At 37.0% G+C, this 21392-nt stretch overlaps 1 protein-coding gene across 1 annotated transcript in view; it reads right to left on the bottom strand.

The window, feature by feature from the left end:
* Positions 1 to 5662: 5662 nt before the first annotated feature.
* Positions 5663 to 21392, bottom strand: part of SEC24A (SEC24 homolog A, COPII coat complex component) — a 74023-nt gene continuing 58293 nt past the window's right edge. The window contains exons 16-23 of the mRNA XM_039242304.1: positions 18978 to 19151; positions 17431 to 17541; positions 14205 to 14380; positions 11805 to 11942; positions 8973 to 9077; positions 8363 to 8455; positions 6421 to 6524; positions 5663 to 5957 (exon numbers count right to left, since the gene is read on the bottom strand). Coding sequence (XP_039098235.1) covers positions 5843 to 5957; positions 6421 to 6524; positions 8363 to 8455; positions 8973 to 9077; positions 11805 to 11942; positions 14205 to 14380; positions 17431 to 17541; positions 18978 to 19151 — 1016 coding nt within the window. The 3' untranslated portion in view covers positions 5663 to 5842. The remainder of the gene's footprint in view (positions 5958 to 6420; positions 6525 to 8362; positions 8456 to 8972; positions 9078 to 11804; positions 11943 to 14204; positions 14381 to 17430; positions 17542 to 18977; positions 19152 to 21392) is intronic.

The following is a 21392-nucleotide window of genomic DNA, read 5'->3' on the forward strand; positions in this document are numbered from 1 at the left end:
CCCACTCTGTAACTTTTTTTCCCTTTCCCCTTCCCCATGGTCTTCTGTTAAGTTTCTCAAGATCCACATATGAGTGAAATCATGTGGTATCTGTCTTTCTCTGCCTGACTTATTTCACTCAACATAACACCCTCCAGTCCCATCTACGTTGCTGCAAATGGCCAGATTTCATTCTTTCTCATTGGCATGTAGTATTCCATTGTATATATAAACCACATTTTCTTGATCCATTCATCAGTTGGTGGACATTTAGGCTCTTTCCATATTTCGGCTATTGTTGAAAGTGCTGCTATGAACATTGGGGTACATGTGCCCCATTCATCAGCACTTCTGTATCCCTTGGGTAAATTCCTACCAGTGCTATTGCTGGGTCATAGGGAAGTTCTAGTGTTAATTTTTTGAGGAACCTCCACAGGGGCTGCACCAGTTTGCATTCCCACCAACAGTGCAAGAGGGTTCCCATTCCTCCACATCCTTGCCAGCATCTATAGTCTCCTGATTTGTTCACTTTATCCACTCTGACCGGCGTGAAGTGATATCTCAGTGTGGCTTTGATTTGTATTTCCCTGATGATGAGTGACTTTGAGCATCATTTCATGTGTCTGTTGGCCACCTGGATGTCTTCTTTGGAAAAGTGTCTATTCATGTCTTCCGCTCACTTCTTCACTGGGTTATTTGTTTTTTGGTTGTGCAGTTTGGTGAGTGGAAAACATTTTTAAAAATAAAAAAAAGTTGGACACTTAATGAACTGAGCCACACAGGTGCCCTACATACTTAAGATTCTTATATTAATTTCTATCTCCCTCACTGTGGACTTTACCAGGGCAAATTCATCCTTTAAAACTTTACCACTTTGAGGGCTCTGGGTAGCTTAGTGCATTAAGCGTCTGACTCTTGATTTTTAATTGTTTGTGCATCGGAGCTTCGTATCGGGCTCTGTGCTTTTGGGATTCTGTCTCTCCCTCCCTCTGCCCCGCCCCTCAAATATATAAATTAACTTAAAAAAATTCCCACTTTGCCACAAATCTAGCACTAACAGCACTAGATTAAACTTATGTGAATGTTGCAGACATTTTTCTTTTAGAGGAAGTTATCAAAACATGGCATTTTATTTTTTAATTTTTTAAATCTTTATTTATTTTTGAGAGAGAGAGATGGAGTGTGAGTGGGGAAGGAAAAGAGAGGGAGACACAGAATCCGAAGCAGGCTCCAGGCTCTGAGCTGTAAGCACAGAGCTGGGTGTGGGGCTCGAACTCACGAATGGCGTGTTCATGACCTGAGCCGAAGTCAGATGCTTAACCCGCTGAGCCACCCAGGTGCCCCCAAACATGGCATTTGCAATGAGTCTTATGTATAATTTTTATATGATGCTAATAGTATTGTTTAGGCAGGCTTGTAATAATATTTGATAAAATGTAGATACAGAACTGAAAAGATTGAGTCATTAGTGATAAAACTAGAATTCAGTTTCCAGGAGATAAATTTAGGCAGTAAGTTCCTGCTTGGATTCCTCTCTACTCCACACAGAAAGAGCAGCTAACAATGTCAAGGGAGAAAAACAAATAACTAGACTCAAAAACCAGAGAAACATCTTAGCAGACCAAAACATAGCATTGCAGAGCTCAAGTCAGGGTCCTGTTGGCCTGCAAGTCCACAAGCAGACAATGATAGCACATTCTTTGGGCTAAAAAGCACTGTAAGTGTGCTGCATAACACATAGAGACAAACAGATTAAACTCACTGCTTGAGGTAAGCTCTCCCTCCAAAAATTATTCCAAATCTCCTTTGCTATTGACCCTCATAACCTTGGACTTGAACTTTTATGTTTGGAGGCAGAAGAGAGGACAACTAGTCTACCCATTCCCAAATCATTGCAGGACAGGAGTCCTAAAACACTACTATGACCCCTAGTTTCAGGAAAGGGACCCGACAAAATTCACGAGATGAGATTAAAACTCCAGTCTGGACAGAGTCAAAAGAAGAATTAGTGAAAAGATACATCTCATGTGAACTCTGAAGTAAAAAAGAGAAAATGACAAAGAAGCATACCTTTAAAAGAAAATAGCTTTATATGTAAATCATACCTCAATAGAGAATTTTCCATAATTCAAGACATACAAGGATTTCATATTAAAATGTGCTCTGAAATATAAGCAAGATAAACAATAAGCTCAGAGTAGAATACTAAGGATAAAAGAAAAATCATGAAAGCTAATGTTATCTCCAAAGTAACAATTAGACTGACAGTAGTCATCTTATCAATAACCAAAGCCTCCAGAAGGCAATGGAATAGTATCTGAAATGTGTCAAGAATTAAAAACAATAAGGGGTGCCTGGGTGGCTCAGTCAGTTAAGCGTCCGACTTCAGCTCAGGTCATGATCTCACAGTTCGTGGGTTTGAGCCCCGCATTGGGTTCTGTGCTGACAGCCAGCTCAGAGCCTGGAGCCTGCTTCAGATTGTGTCTCCCTCTCTCTCTCTGACCCTCCCCTGCTCACGCTGTCACTCTCTCTCAAAAATAAAACACATTTTAAAAAATTAAAAACAAATCTTTAAATCTAGAATATTAAAACCAGCAATCTTTGAAAAGTGAGCATCAAGAATTACGTTTATGACCACTCTATATTTTTTTTCTAGTGCTTATTTATTTTTGAGAGAGAGAGGCAGAGCACAAGCTACGGAGGGGCAGAGAGTGGGACACAGAATCTGAAACAGGATCCAGGCTCCGAGCTGAGTTGTCAGCACAGAGCCCAACGTGGGGCATGAACTCATCAGCAGTGAGATCATGACCTCAGCTGAGGCTGGGCACTTAACCGACTGAGCCACCCAGCTGCCCCTGGTTTATGATCACTCTAACACCAGCTTAGATTCAAACCGCTTTCAGCAACAGCCTTCCACTGTGTACAACATAGCACAATTCAGTAACTGGCGAGTTATCCATATCCCTTTAAATGATTAGTCACTATATGTAAGCTCTTTCAATAACTTTATTGAATAGCCAAATTAAGTTAGCACATTTCAAATGATTATTTGCATGGGTTACAAATGACTTTTTTTTTTTACAGGAATAAAACAGTGAAAATTACAAACTGTAAAAAGGAAGACAAATCTTGTCTCTAATATTTAAGAGATGCAAGATTTAACACAGCACATTGAAGATCAATACATATGTGAATTTGAGAAGAATTTAATGTTACAATATTATACACTACTTTACAAAATTAAAATTTCTATATAAGGATTTTTATTTGAAATAGTTAACAAAATCTTGAAATCACATTTGATGGTCCCCTAGATAATAGCTGTTATGCATTTTTAATTAGAAGAAATAAATCTTTAATTCTAATTATTGTAAAACAGTCTGTTAGACTCAGTACATTACATTAAATTAAAACAATGAAATATATGCAAACTAAAATGGTACAGCTTGAGTGAATATTAGTATGTCACGTACAGAAATGTTATTTTAAAAATCCTAGAAATTAGAAAAATAGAGTACTTTTTATGGTAGAATTGCCATGCTCAGATTTAAATACCAAGATTGCCCTTGTCTGTTACTTTAGTAGTTGTAGATCTGTAGAAAATTCAAGGATCTTTCATAATTTACAACTACAATAAAAAAAATATGGCATAGTGTAAATATTAGTCGCTTTACATCAAAAAGTAATACAAGATGAGATAGTAGGTACTGCCCTACTGCCAAAAAAAAAAAAAACAACAAACTAAGAAACACATTCAGTATTGCAAAAAATAATTGCTTAATATCAGTATCTCCAAAAGGTTCATTCATTCCCTCATTATCCAGAGAACAAATATTGTGAATCTTAACTAAAGTTATGTTTTTTTATGACCTGCCTATTATAAAATTATTCCGGATTGCACATATTACACACTGTCTAAAATAATTTTTAAAGTAAAAATTTAAAAGTAATTTTGTGAAATACACTAACAAAGCATGTGGCAATAACAAGTCATACCCACTTAGGGATGAAGTGAGGCACAAGGAAGATTACTGTCCCTAGAAGCACAAACTTTCCCCTCTGGATGATTCTTCACTACTATTAAGAAAGGACCTACAAATATCAACATTTACAATTCACATTAAGAAGAGAATTTTCATTATTTTAAGAAACATCAGTGCACAAGGATGACTCTGTTTCTTTAAAAGGGGAAAATATAAATGTATCATAATTTGCTATGACTTGAAAATTGCTTCCTCATACATGAAGCAGCTTTTAAGAAAATTTCCAGTTCAATGTACCACTCGCATACTGAAGATAAACCTTAATACTGCTTAGGGGAGAGGACATTTTTATAAAACCCAATTATTCTGATCCAGCAGGCAAGCAGTAGCATATATTCTAATGGGGACCTGCTTCTTCCCTATCCCAGAACAACTCAGTTAAAGTCAGCTCATACTGATGTAAACCTGAAAGTTACTATTTCATTGGTGATCCTATGAGACCAAGATTGTAAACACATTTTTTCTAACCCATTAAAACAAAGAAACAAAAATCTTTTCATCAAGTATTACACGTGAACAACTTTTACTTTAAGAGGTTCATACAAGACAAGGTGAATCAGTGAAAAATGGGCCAAATCTTTTAAAGATATCCTATCACAGCACTTTAAATATACAACTGTATAATTTACCTATTTGTAAACAAAATTCACTTAATGGTTTTGACTATAATCTTTCTCTGGCTCAATCAAAAAAGCAGTCTCTTGAGTATGTTGAGAAATCAAGTTTCTACCATAACTTCAATGTACTGAATTTGTGTAATCTTAATATCCACCAAATCAAACAGCAGCATTCATGCTTTAATAAGTTTTAATATCCAAGAATAAATATCTTATGAGCGGTTTCCAATTTAATTAAACTCCTTAGAAAAATGTTACTTAAGCATTTGAGACAGAATTTTTAAAAACCTTTAATTTCTTTAATTCATCATCTTACCAATATAACACTTTTATTATACATAAGAGCAGAAATGTGCCAAACAAAGCCCACCTAAAGGATCAAGACAACCAAAGTTTCTCATCTCCCTAGTATCATTGTCAGTCCCAATGTATTTATGAAGACAGCTGATTCTTTTCACTGCAGAATAGGATATAATGTGTCCACTCAAGTCTTCTGCAGTCATATTGGAAAACCACTTAATTATAGTTTTCACTTCAAAGTGACTTTGTTCTTCAAGTATAGAGAATACTGACAGATTTTAAAGCTTGACTGTATTATTTCATATTCTTTTTCTCAAACTAGACTGAAATTAGTTTACTCTAGTTTTAGTTAACATGATGATCCTTTTTCTTACTTAAAAACAAAAAACAAAAACAGGTGTGGGGATGGGTTCTAGTTGTTCTATGTAGTATTTACTTCTAATTTTTTTTTATGTTAAAAAGATCATTATCAATGGATTTATAATGTCCCTGCAACACTTAGTCTTGTGAGGTTTTAAATGTAGCAGCCAAAATTTCAGGAAAAAATGAGAAATATACATTTGAGACACAGAAGTCTTTATTTTACAAAATTTACTTTACCTCTGCAATATTGTCTCTTATTTCAATCCACAACAACTCAAACATTATTGGCAGCAAAGGAAAAAAGTATCCAATCAAATATACGTAGATATATTTTGATTTGAAAAATACAATATTTCAGAGTTGCATGTTTGATTCTCTGCTGTGGTCCTTTATTTGCTATAGTTTGTTGAAATCACAGTGAGAACATATAATCATCACATTTAGTCCACAAACCTAATAGAAAAGGAAGGTATTACACATTCTCAGGTGTTCGGCATTATTATGAATTTCCTTAAAAGTAAGTCAAATATCTTCATTTGTTCATTTATTCACTTGCTGTTGTATATGCAAGAGGAATTCATAATATGATAATGCAGATTCTGTTCTGTCTTCTACCATGTTCTGGAGGAAGTTTGCTTTCATTGGACTCTCATCCCTTAGGAATAAAAGACAAAAATATATGCATTAGATAAAATGTAATAGTAAAATAAACAGTGGACTTGTCATGAGGCTTTTAACATACCTTCTAAAAAAAATATTTATTTTAGAGAGCGAGAGCATGAGTGGGGCGAGGGGCAGGGAGAGGTGGGGAATAGAGGATCCAAAGCAGGCTCTGCCCTGGCAGCAGAGAGCCCAACATGGGGCTCGAACTCATTAGTCCTGAGATTGTGACCTAGGCCGAAGTCAGACACAACCAACTAAAACACCCAGATGCCTCTTAACATACTTTTTACTAGTAACCAGATATAAAGCATAATTTAGTAATACTTGTTGAAAATTCTTTTGCTTTTCTAAAGGGTTTGCTTAAGCAATAGGTCACATATAACAATGATTCAAAATAGGTTCTTGCAAAGCTAAACAGATTGTCTCACTATTAGTAAATGAAAAATTCGACTTACCTTATTACATAAAGTATGGGGAAAAATGGTCTCTGCTCTCTAAGCCAAGAGATGAATGCTATTATTCTGGCAGATTCTGGTGTATCAAGCTCCGGAAGGTCTGTCTATTAAACAAAAACCAGCAATATCCAATTTACTTGAATTACATATCTAATGCATCTCAAACTTTACCATGTATATGAATCACCTGTGCTGAACTGCACATATTGATTAGGAGGTCTCAGGGAACAGGCCTGGGAGTGTGTATACTATGGCTTTCTAATAAGGGATAGGCAAACTTCTTTTTTAATGTTTATTTTTTGACAGAGACAGAGCGCAAGCTGGAGAGGGGCAGAAAGAGAGGGAGACACAGAATCTGATGCAGGCTCCAGGCTCTGAGCTGTCAGAACAGAGTCTGACGTGGGGCTGGGACTCACAAACCATGAGATCATGACCTGAGAAGAATTGGGATGCAATTCTGCAATAACTGCATCCCAACTGAGCCACTCAGGTGGCCCTAGGGGCAGACAAACTTCTTAAAGGGCCAGACAATAAATACTTTTGGTTTGCAGGTCATTTGGTCTCTTTTGCAATACACAACCCTACCAGTGTTCCACTAAGGAGCCATAGACCGTACGTAAGTGGATGGACATAGTTATGGTCCAGGAAAACAAAAACAGGTGGCAGGCCCTCTTAGGCAGACTTTAGTGAGCCCTGGTCCAGAAGAACATCCCACCTCCTCTCTTCATTTTATTATGGCATCTAGAATTAATTGATTCATTCAGGAGTTATTACAAATATGACAATTTCCTTTTTTGTTGATGTTTTTCTTTTTTTTAAACTGACTGAGCCACCCAGGCGCCCCATCAAGTATGACAATTTCTCATCTCATTACCTAAAGTGCCTAGTCAACCAGACCAGTAATTTTATTTAAAGCATGAAAGAAAGCTAGTGCTTATCCTAGCATTAATTCTGACAGATGTATATATTTTTTTAATGCTTATTTATTTTTGAGAGAGAGAGAACAACAAGGGAGGGGCAGAGAGAAAGCGGGATAGAGGATTTGAAGCAGGCTCCATGCTGTCAGCACAGAGGCCAATTTGGTGCTCAAATTCTTGAACCTCAAGATCATGACCTGAGCCAAAGTTAGACACTTAACCAGCTGAGCCATCCAGGCGCCCCAGATAGGTCTTTTAAATACATGAATCCCCTGATGAGTTCTGTGAATGGAGTTAAACCATAAATATGAAGAAGTGTTGGCATAAAGCACATATTTCAAAGTTGGGACAGATACAAGGGTCTGAAAAATATGACACTAAATAATACCATGTTATAATTAATTCTAACTTTAAAATTGAAAATTATCCAAATGCTCTATAGCTTAACAAATGCTTTCTCATGGATCATTTTCAGTTACTCCTCCATAAGCAACAATATTCTTATTTTATGGATAAGTCTGTTAGTGACCTGTCCAAGGTCACAGAGCTATTGACAGAGTTCATTGTTATTTTCTTCAATAGTAAATATTAATCCAACTGACAATGATCACAAGTCATTTGCTTGTGTGGCAATTAGGTCAGTTCTTAACTCTAAAGCAGCAGTTAAAAGGACCCAGCCATAGATCAATGAAATCACTTGCCAAAAACAAAAAATTTACAACACTAACACTAATTCTAGGAAACGATTTTTTTTGGCCATTAACTAAATTCATTACTTTCTCCCTAAAATAATCTATTGTCATAGACACATAACAACAAGTAAGTGATGCAAAGTAACCCAAAGAATGCCTTTAAAACATAAAATGATTATTTCCAATTAGAAAGGAAACATAATCTGTGGAGCATTTTGTTTTTCAGGAAAGCTTTTAGTGTTATACGATGATTTAAAACGGGATGTTCATGACTTTGCTACATTTGAAATGCCCTTTAAATCTACTATAATCACTATAATAAGACAGTCTTACCATAGTCTGTGGAATTAATGCATAGTTTTGAACTCCTAGAACTCGGCTGAGAAAATTTTGTCCACAATTTTTTCCAACCCAAAGCATCAATACCTGGGGACAAGAAAAAAATTATTTTGAGATGTGCATTTAACAGCCTGCTGCTGACTCACCTTGACCACTGAGTATGTTTTTTTAAGTTTATTTATTTATTTTGGGAGGAAGCAAGCACGAGCAGGTGGGACAGATAGAGAGGGAGACAGAGAATCCCAACCAAGCAGGCTCTCCAGTCGCACAGAGCCACATGTGGGGCTGAAACTCATGAACTGTGAGATCATGACCTGAGCCAAAACCAAGAGCTTGAAGCTCAACCGACTGAGCCACCCAGGCCCTCCTATCACTGAGTATGATTTAAAAGATCAAGATGATAAATATGTTTAGTGATATTGTACTGACTTCAAATGAACTAATAATAATTGGTTTTTAGCATGATGAGACATTTTATGCTTGGCATAAACAGCATATAATCTGTTAAATAGCATACATTCTGCTCAGGAAAAGGAGATACTAAAGGGACTGAACATGTACTAGTCCAAGGAGGGAATGATCCAGACCAGTCAGACTAACTCACAGATCCTGCATCCATGAGGAAAGCTCCATCCCTGCTCAGCTTCTCCACAGAAAGCTGAAGAATAGGTGGCTGAGGTATGGTGCGATCATTGATGTTGAGTGCACCCTGAGGAAATTAGGCAAAAAAGTTAAAGCGTTTATTTCTTTAATTATTTAGAAAACAATTTTTTTTAATGTTTGAGAGAAAAAGAGGGGGAGAGAGAGAGAACAGCAGGGGAGGGGCAGAGAGAGACAGAGACACAGAATCCCAAGCGGGCTCCAGGCTCTGAGCTGTTGCCACAGAGCCTGCTGGGCCCAAGTTGGATGCTTAACTGACTGAGCCACCAAGGTGCCCCAAAAAGTTAAAGCTTTTACTAGATAATAATTTAGAACAAAATACCCCAATAATTAGAAAGCGACAGTTAACAGACAAGATGGATTCCCTCATGTAAAAGGAGAAAAGCTAAAATTTTGTTTTATTTTATTAAAGTTTATTTATTTAGAGGGAGAGAGAGCACACAAAACCAAGAGTCAAACACTTAACCGACTGAGACATCCAGGTACCCCAGAAAAGCTAAAATTTTTTTTTTTTTTTAAACCTAGATTTATTTGTTTATTTATTTGTTAAGAAAAGCTAAAATTTTAATCAGACCAAATCATCAGTGAGGAACAAAACCAGTCAACACAGCCTGAGGTGACAAGTCCACATAAAATTCAGGCAAATTTGCTGACCCTGCCATAAATCTTATCACGTTCTCCATGTTCTACAGCAGCTGCCATATCCTGAAGCTGCTAACAGAAACACTGAATTGTATCCTGCTTGTCATTCTGTTTCTGAAGTTGCAGTTTGCGACCTCAGTGTGACCAAGTCCTAATAAGGACACAGAACTTGCAGTTTTTGCCTACTTAACCTTGAGCTGAAACCCTTCCTCCTTCAGAGTGTACTTCTGTTCGGTTCGTTGAGGAAGGTTGCATGTCCCAGTCTGTAAAGCTGGATATAGCACTAAAGCTTCCCCTTGCCTCTGACCAAATCGTTGCATTCCAAGATTTTTTGTAGATGTGGTAATATGGAGCCACAATTAAAATTTTTTTCAATGTTTATTCCAAGATTTTGAAACTTACTTAGGTAAATCAGTTACTAGTATTTATTTTTTTTATTTTTTATTTTATTTCTAGGAGAGAGAGAGAGACACACACAGCGTGAACAGGGGAGGGTCAGAGAGAGAGGGAAATAGGCTCCAGACTCTGAGCTGGCAGTCAGCACAGAGCCCGACGTGGGGCTCGAACCCACGAACCACGAGATCATGACCTAAGCGAAAGTCGGACGCTTAACCGACTAAGCCACTCAGGCGCCCCCAGTTACTTGTATTTAAACATAAAGAAGATGAAAAAGTATTTATCGTCTATCTAAAAAAAAAAACAACATTGTGAAATATAACCAAATTAAATTTACTTCTGATTTTTAACTATTATAAAATACAATAAATGCAGGCAGTATCTATGTATAATTAGTTAATAAAATTGACTGATTGTGTTGGCTTAAGCCATGTATACATCCTGAGGGAGGATTAAAAGCCTAATGCATATATACAGTTTGACATTTATTTATGAAGGCCAGAAATGGAAGTTTCTCGCTTCTAATGAACATACTGTTATCTGAAAACACAAACACACCTTTAAATATTCATAACTTAATTTTTGACCAAACATTTTTAACTATTTAATTTAGGTACCTGATTGAATCTTACCAGAAGGAGGAAGTAAATCAAATACTGACCTAACAGGGGTATTTCACCTTCAGCTTGAGGCTTTAGCTCTAACAGGGACTATTAATCACCTTACCTTAAGACTTCTTGCCTTGGTGCATGTGAAAAGCAGGAGAAAGACATGCACTGCCTCAATATAGCTATTTAGAAATTTCTAGAGGTTTTCTAATATGAAAGAAAAAATGAATCTTGTCTTTTTTCTGGTGGAAAACAACACAAGCTATCAGTGGCTCTGTTTCCTAGTCTTCTAGTGAAGGCCCATATGAAAGAATGAGGCAATGCAAAGATTCCTCAAATTTCATAGACAATTTGTCCTTTATATTCTTAAATTCTTTAAGCTTTGAAAGGTTTTTAACCAAAATATTGCTTCAAATATATATATTCCTAACTTAAAACTTAATCACAATTTTAGAAAAATTATGATTTGACATTTTCATGTGTCTGACTTTAATTCAGATAATTCCTAAGAGGGCAAATAATATCTCAGTAGGAACATCAAAAAAAAAAAAAAAAAAAAAAAGGACAAATAATGTTACAACTTAAATATTTTTAAATTCAAGAATACTGCTACACTAAACATTCACCTTCAGGACACCCCTTTCAGATCAATTTGTTTAAATAAATAAATCAGATAGGCTCTACATTTAGGAGATTTGCTTTAGAGATTTGTCTTTTTTAAAGTTTGTTTATTTTTGATAGACAGGGCATGAGGCGGAGGTGGGGGGAGGGGGAGGGCCAGAGAGGAGGGAGACACAGAATCTGAACCAGGGCTTGACATGGGGCTCAAACTCACGAACCACGAGATCCTGACCTCAGCCAAACTATGATGCTTAACAGACGGAGCCACCCAGGTGCCCCTTTACATATTTGTCTTATAAAACTTAAAAAATTCTTTTACTTTAATATCTTAAATAATAATTTAGTAAGAAAAAAGACACTATCTCAAGAGCTTTTCCTTATACAGGCATAGCAAAGGAATAAAATTAATAGCTTTAAAAACAAAACTTTCTTCATTTCTACAATGGACTCAAAATAATTAGGCTTATAAACCTTCAAGAAAAAGCCACTAAAAAATGAATCAATCTTACCTCATCTGAGAGATTGTCAACTCTATATAAATTGGGATGAGTTGTGAGCATAAGGTAGACCAAGGGCTGATTTTTCACTTGACACATGGCAAAAATGCGTTCATCTAGACGTGCATTTGTCCCAGTCTGAAACGATTTCTGTAACAAAAAGTCACCCCCATCCAAAAAAAGGGGATTTAATAACAAATATAAACAAAGCTTTGCAAATCTTAGATGTTAAAAAAGTATCTTCAGACAGAATTAGCAAATTTACCATTAATTATTCTTCTAATAGTATCTATTAAAAAGTCACACACATCTATTTAGGTGTGGCTATATCTCCACCTGAAAGAAATTAATTACCTGACCATGGCAAAGTCACTGGATTTCTCTGCTGTTTCCTATTCAGTGAAACAGATCTAAACACTCTATCTACTATAGAATGATGGTGATATGAAAATCTAAATAATACCATGAGAAGGATAAGGTTATATTGCAGATGAAAAAATGAAAACACAAATGAAGGACCAAAGATCTGTGTTTTATAAATGCTGGGTGATGACTAATGGTGGTTAACTATCTTTGCTTCTCCTTTAGTTACAGAAATTAAACAATAAAGCTTACAAATCAATCAGGAAAAATAATTAATACCAATGGGGACAGTTACTTAGCAAAATAAAGTTAGTAAGTAATGAGTTTTAAACTGTGTTGTTTTGGTTTTTTTTTTTTACAGGTAATTTTATTAAAGCCTGGGGACACGACCCATGGGGAGGAAGAGCTGCTGAGTTTTAACTGGTTCCTAAGTAGCGAATTTTAACTGATCTGTTAGCTTCATGGAAAATACTAAAAGTTTTGAGGTAAGGTTTTAGCATACCTGGGGCCTGGCTGGCTCACTCGGTACAGGATGCAACTCTTGATCTCAAGGTTCTAAGTTCAAGCCCCAAACTGGGTGTAGACATTACTTAAAAAATAAAATCTTTAAAAAAAAAGATTTTAAGCACTCTTATTGATGGAAAGTAATAGAAAGAGGCAGAGAGCTAGCAGCAATGAGATTATGCCTTAAAACAAGTATACTGATTATAAACAAAGGAAGCTAACGGAATACTAGAAAAGGCTCTTAAGGTTTGTTTTTGTTTTTTTTAAGTTATCTCTACACCCAAAGTGGGGCTTAAACTCACAACCCCAAGATCAAGAGTCACATGATCTACTGACTGAGCTAGCCTAGATACTCCAAGGCTCTTAAGATTTTTTTAAGTAAGCTCTGTGCCTACTGTGGGGCTCATATTCACAACACTGAGATCCAAAGTCACATATTCTAATAACTAAGCCAGCAGGGCCCTCAAGAATTTTCAAATTAGTATGCTGACAGTCACTAAGAAAGAAGAAAAAATATGGGAAATAGAAGAAGGAAATTTCATTTTTTCATTCAATAACTACTGAGAGCCTGTTATGTACTAAGAACTGCTCTAAGTGCTGAGACAAAGTGGTAAACTTTTCAAAAAAGATAAAAATCCCTGTCCTTATAAACAAAAACCTAGCAAGGGAAAAGTAAATAATAAATAAGCAAACTACTGCTATGTCACTGTTAAATGCTATAGAGGAAAAATAAGGGAGGGAAGAGAGATAAAGAATGTAGATTAAAGTGTAGATCCTGGAGTTCAGAAAAGTATACAAATTGATAAGATCCAGAGTAGTTTTGATCAGTTTCAGAATCTAGGATGTAACCCCAAGTGGTTTATTAACATGAGCTTTTCAATAACACTTATGAGAGAAAGTTACCCTAAGTATTTAAGATTGGACGTTGAATTTTGGACCCTTGAAAAATAAACCTCTTCCAGAAGCCCAGAGTTTCCTTTCTTTTTTGAAAAGCGGGTGGGGGGAGCCAGTGGTAGGGGTAAAGGGCAGGCAGGGGAGGGGAGACAATTAAATAACAATATTAAATAAAAAACTCTACAGGGCCATAGACGGAACGGCAACTGTTAAAGAGATAACATTTGAGCTCAAACATAAGAGGAAAGTGCAATGCAGCCCATGGAAATAGGTACACAGGTATGAGAAGGCAGAACTAAGATTAAGTAGCAGTAGAATGCGGCTGAGATACTGTAGGGAGCAGGAAAAGCCAAAAGAAGAGTTTCATGTGTGACTTCTTGCTCTAGCAATAAAATATTGTTTTGGAAAACTGTTCATCACTTACATCTTTGATAACATAAGTGAATACTTTGTGAACGTATCTTACAAATAAGGCATATGCTTTAAATCAGTATTTTAAAACTTTTTTGGGTTACAAATGTTTTCAAGATTCCATTAAAGTCAAGGTCCCTGTCCTCAGAAAACTTAACTGGCTTAAAGTTATACATACAATGTTTAGTGGTTCACAGGATAAAAAATGACTGTGTTAGTTTCTGGGTTTAATTCTCTTACCTGCTTAAGGAGAGCCAACACAAAGAGTGGGAAAAGCCGCAAAGAAAAAGGAACCATGAGTCCAGGCTGCTGGTTACTTAGGACTGAAGAACGATAGGCTGAAAGAGAGTCTATGACGGCATTCACTAGGGCATCCCGAGCATCACTCAGACTGGCAGTCACAGACCTGTCAACAGCTAACAGACGGAAGGCAGGAATAAACGAGAGAGAAGACAGAAGTTTAGCTATCCCACTTCTATCCCGCTGCTAAGGAGAGGAGAGATATATACATATTTTTTTATTATACAAATTCCCTCTCCAATGTATCACATACACAAGGAGCCAAGTATAGCAGCTCAAAGCACAGTCTGAAGAGGCAAATCAAACTTGGCTGAAATGCTTCTCTATTTCCGAACTATAAGACAATATGGCAAGGAATCTAACCTTCATGAGTCTGTTTTGCCTGTAAAATGGCAAAGATGTTATTCTGAAATATTCTTTCTAAGTAAGTTCTACTCCCAACAAGGGGTTAGAACTCAGGACCTGGAGATCAAGGGCTGGAAACTCAACCAAGTGAGCCAGCCAGGTACCCAAATCTAAGATTTTATTAGTTGTAATCCATCATTTCATTTTACACACCATAGAGAAAGAAAACTGTCTGCAACTAAAACACATGCTTTCTTCACAGAGAATTTTATTGCGAGAGCTCTTAGCTACTTAGATGCCTCTCATCACCTGCCATGCCACCATTCACATGTATTTCTGCATACTCAAAAAAAATTTTCCCCCAAAAGAAATTTATTTTTTAAAATGTTTTATTTATTTTTGAGAGAGAGAGAGGGAGGAAGGGAGAGAGAGACAGAGTATGACTGGGGGAGGTGCAGAGAGAGAGAGGGAAACACAGAATCAGAATCTGAAACACGCTCCAGTCTCTGAGTCGTCAGCACAGAGCCCGACATGGGGCCCAAACTCAAGACAAACGAGATCATGACCTAGGCTGAAGTCTGACGCTCAACCAACTGAGCCACCCAGGTGCCTCAAGAAATTTAAACACTAAAAGCACATAACTGTTTGAAAGAGTTCACAAACTACAACTAAACTAAATTTATTGGGCACCTGGGTGGCTCAGTCAGTTAAGCGTCCAACTTCGGTTCAGGTCATGATCTCAAGGCTGTGAGTTTGAGCCCTGCATCAGGTTCTGTACTGACAGCTTGAAGTCTGCTTTGGATTCTATCTCTCTCTCTCTCTGCCCCTCCCCTGCTTATATACTCTCTCTCTCTCAAAAATAAACATTAAAAAAATTAAGGGGCCCGTGGGTGGCTCAGTTGGTTAAGCATCCAACTTCAGCTCAGGTCATGATCTTATAGTCCCTGGGTCTGAATCCTGCACCAGGTTCTGTGCTGTCAGCTTGGAGCCTGAAGCCTGCTTCGATTCTGTGTCTCCCTCTGTCTCTGCCCCTCCCCTGCTTATGCTCTGTCTCTTGCTCTCTCAAAAATAAATAAACATTTAAAAAGCAATAATCAAAAACTAATAAATTAACTAACAAACTGACTAAATTTATGTTGCGGCACCTGGGTAGATCATTCAGTTAAGCATCTGACTCTTGATTTTGGCTCAGGTCATGATCTCATGGTCCTGAGATTGAGCCCTGAATGGGGCTCTGCACTGATGGCATGGAACCAGCCTGGGATCCTCTCTCTCCGCCCCCATTCCTTGAGCTCTCTCTCCCTCAAAATAAATAAATAAGCTTTAAAAAGATAATCGTCAAATCATGTGGAATCAAAAATATAATCGATACTGGGGCGTCTGGGTGGCTAGGTTGGTTAAGCAACCAACTTCAGCTCAGATCATGATCTCACAGTTCACGGGTTTGAGCCGCACATCAGGCTCTGCACTGACAGTGCGGAGCCTGTTTGGGATTCTCTCTCCCTCTCTCTCTGTCCCTCCCTTGCTCGTGCATGCTCACTTTCTCTCTCTCTCTCAAAATAAACAAACATTAAAAAATAATAAGTTACCAATAGGAAATTAAAACAACAGTAATCATCCTTATTATAGGTAGATTTGAGTTTGAAGCAAATAGACTGAACGACATCTTTCCTGAAGGAGAAAAAAGCAAAAACAACAACAAAAAATCAAGGAGGCACCTAAACTATATCTGAGATGGAAGTAAAGAAGTGAAGGTGTCAGTAAATAAATTCTAGCTCATGTGACCTGGCCAAGGCTGCAAACTTAGGTGTGAAAAGTAAATTGGTTTTCAATCCCAAATTCCATGACTCCAAAACCAATGGTCTTTATGTAAGTTCACGGTCTCTTGCAATTCAAGTTACAGACCTCATAAAAAAGCTATTAACCGCTAGTACTGAACATCAACTAAAATATGGTTATTTACATTCATCATAGGCAGATTATGAGACAGAAGCAGTATAGTGGCTGCCTACGGCTGGTGAGGGATGGAAGAGGGAGTGGGCAGTAACTGCTGATGGGCATGACATTCTTTTTGGGGTGATAAGAATGTTCTAAAATTAGACTGAGGTGATGGCCATACAATTCAGTCTATATACCATAGACAATAGAGTTGTAGACTTAAAATGAGTTATGTGATATGGCACATAAATTATATCTCAATAAAGCTGCTTAAGGAAAAAAAAAAGGTCCTTTAGTTCCAGTAGTTACTTAGGACACATACACAGGATCCAAAACATTGAAACCTTTAAAGCTAAGTATTTAATTTTTTTAAATGTTTATTTTTGAGAAAGAGAGACAGAGAGACAGAGCATGAGCAGGGAAGGGGCAAAAAGAGAGGGAGGCAAAGAATCCCAAGCAGTCTCTAGGCTCTGAGCTATCAGCACAGAGCCCGATGTGTACTTGAAGTCATGAACCGTGAGATCATGACCTGAGCCAAAGTCGGACACTTAACTGACTGAGCCACACAGATACCCCTAAAGCTAATAATTTAAAGAAAACTAAGGGGCATCTGGGTGGCTCAGTTGGTTGAGCATCGGACTATTGATTTTGGCTCAAGTCATGGCCCCAAGGTCATGGGATTGAGCCCTGCGCAGGGCTCCCTGTTGAGCATGGAGCCTGCTTGGGATTCTCTCTCTCTCCCTCTGAGCCTCTCCACCACTTGCATTCACTCTCTCTCTCTAAAAGTAAATTTTTTAAAAAATTTAAAGGAAAATAAAACTGTGTGGATTTTTCTAATGTTATTATTTGTGAAATATTTACAATAGGTGGTAACAATTCTTACCCATATTGGCCAATAACCCTGAAATTGCTTGAACATCAGCTCCAAGAAAGACTTCATTCAGAGTTGAAACTACAGGCAAACACAAAGTATGAACACGAATTCTTCTTTCACCTTTGGGGGAAACATATAAATGATAGTAAGGGACAATTATATTGAAAACCTTATATTATGTTTAATAAGCAGAAATAGTATCAAAACATTAATGAGTAAAAACTCTAAGTTTTATTTCTTTTATTTTTTGACTATAAAATTATTTTTTTTCAAGTTATTACAGAAAAGGGATCATAATTAAATGATGGTAACATGTTAGCTTCTTAAAAAAATGTCTTTTCTGAACCTTTTGGTTACTTTCTTTTTTTTTAAGTTTATTTATTTTGAGAGAGAGAGAAAGACAGAGAGAGAGAGAGAGAGCGCACACAAGTGGGGAAGGGGCAGAGAGGGAGAGAGAATCCCAAGCAGGCTCCTCAATGCCAGTGTAGAGTCCACTTCAGATTCTCTGTCCCTCATGCTCACTCATGCACTCTCTCTCTCTCAAAAATAAACTTAAAAAAATGTTTTTAAATTAATATACAGCTTTAAGACAGCACTACTTCCACATATGTTCTATAGTCTGTTTTGACATTTAAAGTCTAGAGAAATCTTATACTTTCCTCTTTAATCACAGAAAAAAATTTAAATGAAATCGACTAATATAATATTTTCTCTTTGGTAATTATTTCCCACAATAATAAAAATTAATAAATACAGAAATAAAAATAAAAACCTTTTAAGAATCATCAAACATCAAGCTATTTTTTTAAAAAAAATTTTCTAATCAGTAAGATCTGGAACACCAAAGTAAAAGTACAAGTAAAAAAACTAGAGATGATATCCATACTGCAACCTGTATGGACACATGAAGACCAATGAACGTGTACATATAAGGAGCACATACAAATTACTTTTAGAAAGAAATATTTGCAAAAAAGGGTAACATTGTTAAGATTCTTCTATCCTAGACAAGAATAATGATAGCCAAAAGAAAACATACAATGTTTAGCCTATTATATCAGCAACAATAACTAAACACACACACACACACACACACACACACACAAACACAATCAGAGGCTAAAATGAAAAGGGTACTTGATAGGACCACAAATTGGTAACATCTTTCTGAAGCAATGTGCGAAAACCAAGATTTTTCTAAACAGTATGCCTGACACTAAGCAGACTCTCAATAAATATCTGTTAAATACAATTGGTTAAGGAAAATAAATATAACACATCTTGGCTTTACCAAGAACAGCAACAAAGCTCTTAAGATCAGAAATATACTCTTTTGGTTTAATAGAAATGAGTACTTCCAAAAGTGAGTTTATTGTAAGCCAATGAATACATGACCAAATAAAAAAACTTCCCTTTGCTGCAACACACTATATTTATAGTTAACAATACTGGATTGTAGACCTAAAAATCTCTTAAAAGCACAGATCTCATGTTATATGTTTTTGCCACAACAACATCAACAACAATACCCCCCCTACAAAAAAACCCCACCTTACCTTTGCTGGATGTATACAAGAGTGCAGACTGAAAGGAAACCAACTGAGTGTCAGTAAGACTCTCTTCCACTGACATCTGTACTGCATACCCAGCATCTGGGTTTACATTAGGCAAAGAGAGTAAGTCTGTTGACCGAACAAAGAAGTTTCCATGGAAGGTATGAATGGAAAGACCTAGAAGAGAAAATTTTATCAAAATCGTTTATATATCTTCATTTTATCCTTGTCACTTATCAGAGTGGCAGAGAGTAAATCTAAAGGTTTAGATGTGATACTGTGATTTATGATAAGAATATATCCTTGATCTTCACCCATTTCTGGCACAGAGCTCCTAAACTCTTAGAGTTTCCTAAGTGATTAGAGTCACAAATGTGCCTTTTGCTATGCTGATGGAGTGCCTGGAAAGAACCCAATAACCTAAGGATGGGGGCTGGTTACCAAAGGGCCCAACCATATGATTAGAACTTTGGAACTCTCACAGGGCATCTGGGTGGCTCAGTTTGTTAAGTGTCTGACTTCAACTCAGGTCATGATTTCACAGTTCATGGGTTCGAGCCCCACGTCGGGCTCTGTGCTGACAGCTAGCTCAGAGCCTGGAGCCTGCTTCGGATTCTGTGTCTCCCTCTCTCTCTGACCCTCCCCTGCTTGCGCTGTCTCTCTCTCTCTCTCAGAAATAAATAAAAACGTTAAAAAAATATTAAAAAAAGAAATAAGAACTTTGGAACTCTCAGTCCAACCCATCCCCCACCAACATCCTTCATGGAGGGGAGAGGACCTGGAGGATGATTCAGTCACCAACCATAATCAATCATGACTATGTAAAGAAGCCTTCATAAAAACTCAAAAGGATTGGGGTCTTTTGGACAGCTTCTGGGTTGGTGAACACATGGAGATGTGGGGAGAGTGGAGCACTCAGAAAGAACACGGAAGCTGCAGAAGCTCCATGCCCTTCCCCTTCTCCATACTTTGCCCTATACACCTCTTCCATCTGGCTATTCCTGAGTTATATCCTCTTATAACAAATGAGTAATCAAGTAAATAAAATGCTTCTCTGAATTCTGTAAGCTGCTCTAGCAAATAAATTGAACCCAAAGATGGGGTTTTAGGAACCTCCAATACACAGTCAGCCAATCAGAGCATAAAAATAAACAGAAACCGAAAGAAGCTACTGTGGTAACAAACTGGTTAGAAGTGACACTAATACCTGAGTTATTTGAAGATGTGTCAACCTTATATTAGTGTTATTTGATACCTTTTATAAGATATTACATATGTTCTATTATTAGTTGTTTCACTCAGTCATTTTTCCTTTTTATTACAGTGATAATAGACAATTTCATTTGGCAAATGGTTTGACCAACAGATTTCAACACTTATCTAGTGGACAGGTTGTGGATCCCTTTCTTTTTCTTTTTTTTTGCGGGGGGGGCTACATATTTCATATAGTCTTTCCACAGCAAAAAAATAAAGAAAGAAAAAGAAAAAGAAAAAAAGAAAAGATTGTGAGGTGCCTAGGTGGCTCAATTGGTTAAGCATCTGACTCCAGTTCAGGTCATGACTGAACTGTTGACAGCTCAGAGCCTGAAGCCTGCTTCAGATTCTGTGTCTCCCTCTCTCTCTGCACCTTGCCCACTCACATTCTCTCTCTCTTTCAAAAATAAATAAACGTTAAAAAAATAAATTTAAAAAATGATTGTTTCATACCTCTTAAAGAACAACATTATATTAAAATTTGAATAAAAGACTAGAACCAGGCTGATAATGTGAAGGAACAAAATATCTAGAATTATTTCCCATTTTCCTAAGAGAATAGTTATTATAATAGTTATTATAGTTATTATCATTTAGCAGCCACAGGCATTCATCCTGAAAAATATACTGGATTAAACCATTCTAAAACCGACTATTTCCAAAGCAACACCGAGGCAAGGTGTTAGTAGCAGTGCAAACTGTGAAGAGCACAAATGAAAAGATCTCCTACTTCTACTACTGTTCCTGTTCAAAACATGGAATGAAAATCCATGCTTATTTTTGGCGGGGGGGGTAGGGGGGAGGAATATAACTTTTAAAAATTAGATATAATTCACATACCATAAAAATTACACATAGGGGTGCCTAGATAGCTTAGTTGGTTAAACCTGTGACTTCAGCTCAGGTCATAATCTCATGGTTTGTGAATTAGAGCCCTGCATCGGGCTCTGTGCTAACAGCTCAGAGACTGGAGCCTGTTTCGGATTCTGTGTCTCCCTCTTTCTCTGCCCCTCCCCTACTCACAATCTGTGTGTGTGTGTGTGTGTGTGTGTGTGTGTGTGTCAAAAATAAACATTAAAAAAAATTTATTAAAATCACACATAAAGTGTACAATTCAGTGGCTTTCAGTATATTCAAAACAGTCCCTATTTTATAATGTTTCTT

The sequence above is a fragment of the Hyaena hyaena genome, unplaced genomic scaffold, assembly GCF_003009895.1.
Source record: "Hyaena hyaena isolate Hyena2069 unplaced genomic scaffold, ASM300989v1 scaffold_214, whole genome shotgun sequence".
Taxonomy (NCBI): domain Eukaryota; kingdom Metazoa; phylum Chordata; class Mammalia; order Carnivora; family Hyaenidae; genus Hyaena; species Hyaena hyaena.